The sequence below is a fragment of the Ananas comosus genome, linkage group 5 (assembly GCF_001540865.1).
Source record: "Ananas comosus cultivar F153 linkage group 5, ASM154086v1, whole genome shotgun sequence".
Classification (NCBI taxonomy): Eukaryota; Viridiplantae; Streptophyta; class Magnoliopsida; order Poales; family Bromeliaceae; genus Ananas; species Ananas comosus.
The window spans coordinates 3,872,788-3,881,111 of NC_033625.1; the positions used below are offsets into that span (position 1 = coordinate 3,872,788).

Genomic DNA, 8,324 nt, shown 5'->3' on the forward strand with positions numbered 1-8,324 from the left:
TTGGCAATGATGATGCTTTTTGTAGATATTGATGTTGCTGCAATTTTTTGTGGAGTGACTGCGTTCTTTATATTGCTAATATATCCCACTCAGGTGAGCTGGAATGCTTCCCAAAATACGGTAAGTTCTTTGCTTTCAGAAGCATTGTCTCAACTCATTAAGTTAATGTATATACGTGATTTAGTCTTGTTATTCGTTCTTATGTGCGAAACCTGGTAAAACGTAATTACTGAGTGAAACAAATGGAAACTATGGGAGCGATGTGAGTCGATTGGAATTGATACTGTGATTTAAGAATCCGTTTAATAGTGCGGTAACGTATGAAATGCTGTCTTTAAAATAGAAAAGTATTGAGCCAGTATAATATTTAATTTTTTTCTATATATTTAAACGTTTTGCGACTTGTAATTTATTTTTATTTTTCTTTAGAAATTTGGATTTTTTTTATTTAATATGTTATAAAAATAATTATTGTTGTAAAAGAGGCTCTAAATTGACTAGTGCACAACTTTCATCTTGCCTCAACAAGCGGCGGCTTATATTCTATACACCACGTCTTCTTGGATCCATATTTCATATGCGTAACACACTTGCACCCAGTGGCACAGGGCTTGGTAGTTAGTATCCGAGATCCAAGTTCGAATCCTAGTTGATTCATATTTGTAACTAAGTTTATTTCTAAAGAAAATAAACGAAGCGGTCAAGCGGGTTTGGTGGTTGGTATCCGAGATCCAAGTTCGAATCCTAGTTGATTCACATTTGTAACTAAGATTTTTTCTAAAAAAAATAAACGAAGCGGTCAAGCGGGCAGTGTGCTATCTTATTTCTTAAAAAAAAAAAAAAAAAAACAACAACAGCACTTGCAGCCAAAAAAGAAAATAAAAAAAGGAAAAATAATTTTATTTTTCGTGCTTACGAACGATTCCCCTCGTGGCACTCGCACGTGCCACAAACCCCAAACCTCTCTCTCTCTCTCTCTCTCTCTCTCTCTCTCTCTCCGCGCTTCCCTCTTCGGCTCTTCCTCCCGCGCGTCACGCCGCGCTTCTCCGTTCTCTCAGATCATCATCACCTTCGTCATCTCCCAGACTCCCCCCTCCCCTTCCCCTCCCTCTCTCTCTCATCCAAACCCTAACCCTAATACACTTCTCCTCCGCCCTCCCTCTTCTCCCTTTCCCTCTCCCCACTCCGCGTATTCAGGAGGGGCGGTCGGAAGAAATCGATCACTTTTCATGTCTGCGTCGGCCGCCTCGTGATGGATCTTCTAGGGTTTGCGTCTCGGGTCGATCTCCGCCCTTCCCCGCCATGGTGGTGCTCCTCTCCATAACGGTAAGATCTTTTCCCCAAATTCTTCGATTCAATTTTTGGTTGTGCAAGAAGTGGCTCGTAATCAAAGGCCTGCTTTTGGGTTTCAGCTGTTTTTGACTAGTCAGAGCCGTAATTTTGTGGAGAAGGGGAGTCTCTTTGGGGCATGTGATGGCAAGGTGAGTTGAAATCTCAATGCTGTGGTTTGGATTTGTGACGTGCTTAATCCTTAAGATGAACATGGAGAAGGATGCTATTTGTTATCTTCGGCTCGTTTGTGGTTACTCTTGTTGTTGTTACTTGTATCATTACTTCTGCATTCATCTCCTCAGTCGATTTTGCTAGCCCTTGATTGAGTTTCGAGTTATTTATAAAAGCCGTAGGAACTTTCTTCCCAGCTTTGAGTTAAAATCGGACTTACATCGACAGAAGATTTCATTAGTGCATGAAACTATGATGAATTGACTTTTGGCTTACGGACACCATATAAGACACACTTCATACTTTTTTGAAATGGAAGCTAGTGATTTAAGTGCTTCCGAGTACTACATGACTTCGTGAGGAACTCTCATGCATAAACCAATATCTTGTATAGGAAAATGCACCCACGAAATGAAACCTGACTGTAACCCAAATTGAGGAACTTGGAATTGGAGAAGAGTGTGGAATCAGTATTCTCTTGACCTAGGAAAACTTATTCTTTCTTGCTATTGTGGACCATGATTCTTGACTGATGATAGAATTCGTAACTAGTTAAATTGTTGCCTCATTTCTGCTTGTAGATGCTTTTGAAATTTCACATTTTATATGAGTTCCAGGCTTGGTACAAAGGATTTTAGTGGAAGACATGTCACTTTTTAGACACTGAATTTTGCTTCTTCTTCTTTCTTTTTTAGTAGTTACATATCAAAGATTTGTCTTATTACCTACTAGTGTGTTTGCCCTCTTCTATATACAAAGGGGAACATATATTTGTAGGTATAGATTACTCAGATGAGATCCATTTGTCTTAATATCATCATATTCAGCTGGCAAGTGGTTTATGGTTATTTGACAACCTAGATATACGAAATGAGCTTCTTTATGCTATCAATTTATTTCCCTTCTTACTAGCTTGTGCAATTTAGTGTTCTGAAACTGCATGATTGATAATGGATGCCTACATTATGTTTGCTACGTCTCATTGCTGTTGTATAGTCTTACTTACTGCAATTAGGGGTTATTAGGTTGAATGGGAATCTTGTCCATTTAAGGTCTCTTTTTTCGCATAACATGGGCTTTGGGCCTGAACCTTAGTAAGTTTAATGTTTTCAAAGCTAATTTTCAGTAAGAAAGTGTCGTGAAGTTTTATTTTGTCAGAAGTTGCTTTTGCGAAGTCTTATGCAACACCCTATTGTTGTCACTTGTATCCTTTCTAGGTTAGTTTAGGGTAGAAGTTAGTTACGTCTTTTAGTCAAATAAGTTTAGGTTGACATGACGCTATAGCGGTCATAGTGTTTGGTTGCTAGAGGTTATTTCTAATAGTAATTGTCCTATGGGCTTGAAATGGGCTATTATGTGGGATTTTGGTTGGTCAAGAATATTTAATGGTGCTTCTATCTGAAGCTGTGATTCCACAGAATGAGTCCAAGATAAAAAGATAAATAATAGAATTGGTGGTTGATGGAAGAACCAATACGGAGACATGCTTTTATATAGGTCTACTTCTAAACTAAAAGGCCTGTTGGCCTACTAAGTATGTTTTCTATAAAAGTGACCTCATTCTGAAAGAATCAAATGATGATGAGGAGAGAAGTATTTTACGAACTTACTATTATAGCATTATATTGAGTTGGGTTAGTGTCTTAGGTTCAAGCGATGATGGGTTTGGATTTGTTGTTACCTCTAACCCTACCTTATTTGGGTTCTGGCCGTCTAGTTAACCAAACCCAAAATTTCTCTGAATTTTTTTTGCTTTTTGGTTGGCAAGTTGTGAACAAGAAACGCAAAACATATTGGCTAGTCTCTGATGCAAACTGAATTACTTGCAGGTTTTTTTCTTTTGGGAAGATAAGGAATGTTGGTTACTCTTTTCTGACAAAGTCAAGAGCCAACATTTCCAGGGCACACAACGATGGATCAGCTTTTGAAACTTGTTCGATGTATTCTCACAGAGCCTTTTCACACCATAAGATATCTAATGTAAGAAACACATGTATGTTCGATAAATCTATGAAAAACTTATACTGGAGCCATGGCATGAGAAAGTTCTCCGTCTATTCATCATCTGGTGGGTCAATGGGAAATTATGCCCAAGTTGCTTGGAAACAGCTATCTGTTGTACATTCCTGCAGAGTAAGAACCTCTCGGTCTATAAGTAAAATTGCTTGTGCTATGAGCTTGGCTGCCACTAGATCTCATTTGGTTCCTTATATTTTTGCCTTTATTGGTGGAGAGCTGGTGCTAACTCAGAAGACATCGGCAGATGGGGACTACTTCCCAACTAGTAGTAGCATATATATGCGAGCGCAGGATGGTCGTATTTACTTCACTTCATTGATTTTCTACGTAGTGGAGTTTATTATATTATTACTGAGATCAATCTATTTGGCAATGTTATTCTCGCCTATCATAGTAATGGCTCCATTTGCAGATGCTCTTGGTTCTCGATATAGGAGAACATGGCTTATTCTTGTCCACCGCACACTGGAAAAAGCAGGCCCTGCATTTATAAAATGGGGACAGTGGGCGGCCACTCGTCCAGACCTCTTTCCTGGTGATCTCTGCTCGGAGCTGTCGAAGCTCCACACTAAAGCACCGGCTCATAGCTTTGCCTACACAAAGAAAACGATTGAGAAGGCATTCAGCCGCAAGATTTCTGATATTTTTGAGAATTTCGAGGAGGAACCTGTAGCATCTGGGAGTGTTGCTCAAGTGCATCGTGCTTCCTTGAGATTTCGGTATCCTGGCCAACAGACAAAGCGTGTTGATGTTGCTGTCAAAGTTAGGCACCCGGGAGTAGGCGAGTCAATTAGGAGGGATTTTGCTATCATTAATACAGTGGCAAAAATTTCCAACTTCATACCTACATTGAAATGGTTGCGGCTAGATGAAAGTGTCCAACAATTTGCCGTCTTCATGATGTCTCAAGTTGATCTCGCGAGGGAAGCTGCCCATTTGAGCCGGTTTATTTACAACTTCCGGAGGTGGAGGGATGTGTCTTTCCCCAAGCCCCTTTACCCTCTTGTGCATCCTGCTGTCCTAGTTGAGACGTATGAGCAAGGGGAAAGTGTTTCATATTATGTTGATGCGCTGGAGGGACATGATCGACTCAAAAGTGCTCTTGCTCATATTGGGACTCATGCGCTGTTGAAAATGCTTCTGGTATATTAATTTTTTGGTTTCCTTGTTTCTTTTCAGCTTACTGAAATTATGTCAAATTTATGTTTTTCATCATTTATAATTGGTCCTCATTGTTGTATGGGATATACTTGAATGAGTTTTCATATGTTTGTGTGTACGCATGTGTGTGAATTGTCAATGAGCTCTCTAGCTTTCTAGCGTGTGTGTGTAAAATTTAGTGCTGTTAGAACTCTCTTAACTTTGGTGTTTTTTTCCCCCGTTTCAGGTTGACAATTTTGTTCATGCAGATATGCACCCTGGCAATATCCTTGTCCGTGTAGCACAACCAAAGCATCCGAATAAGTCAAGACCTCATGTCGTATTCATCGATGTAGGCATGACTGCTGAGCTATCTAGTAGCGATCGTACAAATTTGCTGGAGTTTTTCAAAGCTGTTGCTCTTCGAGATGGTCGCACTGCTGCAGAATGCACTCTAAGGTTGTCAAAGCAACAGAACTGCCCAAATCCAAAAGCTTTTGTCGAGGTAATTATTTCATTTCAAGTGTGGGGAAAAAATGCCATTTGCTACTAGTGGTAGTGCTTGAGGCGGTAACTATTAGTAGTTTGATAATGGCTGGTTCTGCTTTTTGGCTTTTTCACTAATCCTACCTTATCTTGGATCCTCTATGTGTTAGGGTTTCCGGCTTTTCATTAGTCCTTTTTCTATTTTCCCTTTGGAAATATATGATCCACTAATATACCCAGCTATATGGTGTTTTTCTTTTTTCCCATTTCTTAGTGCTTGAAGTAAAATGGTAGACAAACATAGTTCCTTGTTCTTTATTGCATCTCATCGCACTTTATTAATCACTTTCACATGGCTAGATAAGTCTGTAGTTGCAGTTGATCAATCCCAAGAAGAGGATCAAATTGTTAATGAAAGAAGCTCTTTGACACCCAAAGCATAGCGTTTATTATGTATCAACTTTGTTATAGCACACTCACAAATGGTGATCTTTAGCCCTTCCACACCAGACTTTTCATCATTTGTTCTATAGAAGTTCCCTTCTGTTTCTTTGTTTTAATTTTATGAGTTGTTATGTTCATTATATGTTACATGTCAGTGTATATCTGTAAGTTAAAACTTTTCGTTGAGTTGATCCAAAGTCATGCATCAATAGGAAGTGGAGAAGTCGTTCACTTTTTGGGGCACTGCAGAGGGTGACGCTGTCCACCCTGCAGAATGCATGCACAAATTGCTCGAGCAAGTTCGCCGTCATAAGGTCAATATTGATGGCAATGTCTGCACTGTCATGGTTACCACTTTAGTTCTTGAGGTAATCTCTCTTGCTCAACTCCATTGTGCTCATTATTTTCTCCTCGTGGTAAATAACACCATTCATCACCGAATTTACAGGGAAACTTCATTTAGGTCACCAAACTTCACTGTTTCACTCATGACATTGAAGTTCAATTTTTGTTTCGAGCGGGTCATTGCACATACTCATATATATTTTTCTAATGAAGTATTGATGTGGCAGCTGGTTTAGCAGCTAAGAGATGGCAATACAATTTCATGCTAGTTGATTTAATTGCTATGTCATCTCATGGCTATTATTTTTCAATATTATATCACCTCATAGAGGTAATTTATAATTGAATCAGCAGATTGTCTCAAATGCTAAATAAGCAGTCATGTTGTCTCTTAGAGAGGTGTGGTAACTAAAATAGCTATTGTTTGTTGCCAAATGATAAATAAGCAGTCATGTTGCCTCTAAGAGAGGAAGTTCGATGTTTCAGTAATAGTTTGACGAAATAACTTGCTTGAATAAGAAATTGAAGTTCAATGTTTTAATTGAAAACAGATTAAGCTTCGGTGCTCTAAATGAAATTTCATTTAAAAAGTTCAACAGCCAATTGTGTAAATTACACTTTCTACTTGCATCTGTATTTTTCTCCCTTTGTTTTCATCCTGTTTGGTCTTCTATATGCATTTCTAGTATTTCTCTAGCTCGAAATAAACCCTTACCTAAATGAAAATCCTTTTTGACAACTCTTGCGGTTGAATTTTAGATGATTAACTAAATATTAGTATCTATTTTATGAAGTTTCAGTTCCTAACGCAACATTTACCTTCTTTAAAAGAGACTACTGATGGCGACCTAGCTGTTTCTGTTAATGACCTCAAATTTTTCCATTGAAGTTGCAATATTTGGATCGACAGATTTTGCCTATTATGTTCAAGTAGCACTCTAACTGAAAAAGCAAAAGCATATTCTTGCCTTGTAATATCTCGAACTGTGGTCGATGCAACCTTACATTTTTCTTTCTACAGGGGTGGCAGCGCAAGCTGGATCCTGATTATAATGTGATGCGGACGCTACAAACTCTACTATTCAAATCGGATTGGGCAAAGTCTCTCCAGTACACAATAGAAGGTCTCATGGCCCCTTAGAGAAAACGGTTTAAATGTCGTGTTTCTTCCCCCAAAATTTTGATCGGCGATTCCATGTGTTAGTTACTATTCATATAAGAGTTGTGGTGGAAATGGCCACTCTCTAGTCTCTCCTCCCGCCTTTTCTTCTTTTTTTCTTGAAGTTCTTTCATTACTTTACGCATTTTCGTAGTTGATTTATCAGGTAAATGGCAGAGAAAATGGCCACGAATAAAATATAATCCTTTTCTTTTTTCCTGGTATCATACTTGAATTGATTTACGTCTGTATATTGAACATCTATATCAATTTTGATCAACTGAAGTGCTTATTTTGCAGCTTGTTTTCCAGGATTGTAACAAATATATAACGCGAGCGTCAACATAACCTGAGAATTTTGGTTTGTACATCGGATGGTGGTGCAGGGAGTAGCATGTCATTCTTTACTGTGATAGTAAGCACTTTTAAAGTCTAAACTAGTACGTACAAAGTGTTATGAGCTGTTTACTGTAGTTTTATGTCTTTGATAAATCTTTTTGACGAATCAAATTAGAAACTCTTGGAGGACTAATATTCTGGCTAAATTGGGGATGTGCTCGAAATAAAATATGAATTTGACCAACGCATTCTATTTTGGAAACAAAAGAATTATACGATTTTGTGACCTGAATATCACCTTAGGGTGTGTTTGGATTTCCGTAGAAGTACTTTGAATTTTTTTTTTTTTTTTTTGGTTGAAAAGTAAAATTTGAATTTTTTTTTTTGGTTGGAAAGTAAAATTCCGTTGTTTGGTTGCTTGTAAAAGATTTTTTTGGAAATTTCTTTTGGCCAATTTGCATAAAAAATTCACTTATTTTGGGCTTTTGCAAAATCGGGTCATCTTTTTCGTTTTTGCAGATTCGGTCCGCTTTTTTGTCCGCCTGACCAAAATACTCTTATTACTTTTTTTCTTTCCTCTTTCTCTCTCCTTTCTGTTTCTATCGTTCTATTTTTTTTTCTCGCCGCGCTCGCCGTTCTCCCTCGAATCCTCCTACGCCGTCCCCATCACCGTCGCGTTTCCGAACCGCACCCTCCTCGCTCCCCCCGGCGACCCGCACCCCTCGACGGCCCCCACGGCCGCTCCTCCGCCGCCGGCCGGAGCGACCCCCGCCGGCCGGCGGCGGAGGAGCGGCCGTGGGGGCCGTCGAGGGGTGCGGGTCGCCGGGGGGAGCGAGGAGGGTGCGGTTCGGGAACGCGACGGTGATGGGGACGGCGCAGGAGGATTCGA

The 8,324-nt window shown here is 39.4% G+C and overlaps 1 protein-coding gene across 5 annotated transcripts; it reads left to right on the plus strand.

Annotated features, from left to right (window-relative positions):
- LOC109710523 (probable serine/threonine-protein kinase abkC) lies at positions 977–7,405 on the plus strand. Of its 5 annotated transcripts, XM_020233180.1 has the most exons (8): positions 977–1,326; positions 1,413–1,481; positions 3,333–3,636; positions 3,754–3,817; positions 3,935–4,665; positions 4,910–5,167; positions 5,805–5,960; positions 6,959–7,405. In XM_020233180.1, the coding sequence occupies exons 2-8, from the start codon at positions 1,474–1,476 to the stop codon at positions 7,076–7,078; spliced, it is 1,641 nt and encodes a 546-aa protein (XP_020088769.1). In that variant the 5' UTR covers positions 977–1,326; positions 1,413–1,473; the 3' UTR covers positions 7,079–7,405. The 5 variants fall into 5 exon arrangements, with proteins under 5 accessions (XP_020088769.1, XP_020088767.1, XP_020088768.1 ...); XM_020233178.1 differs by having other exon boundaries at positions 3,333–3,817; XM_020233179.1 differs by having other exon boundaries at positions 3,754–4,665.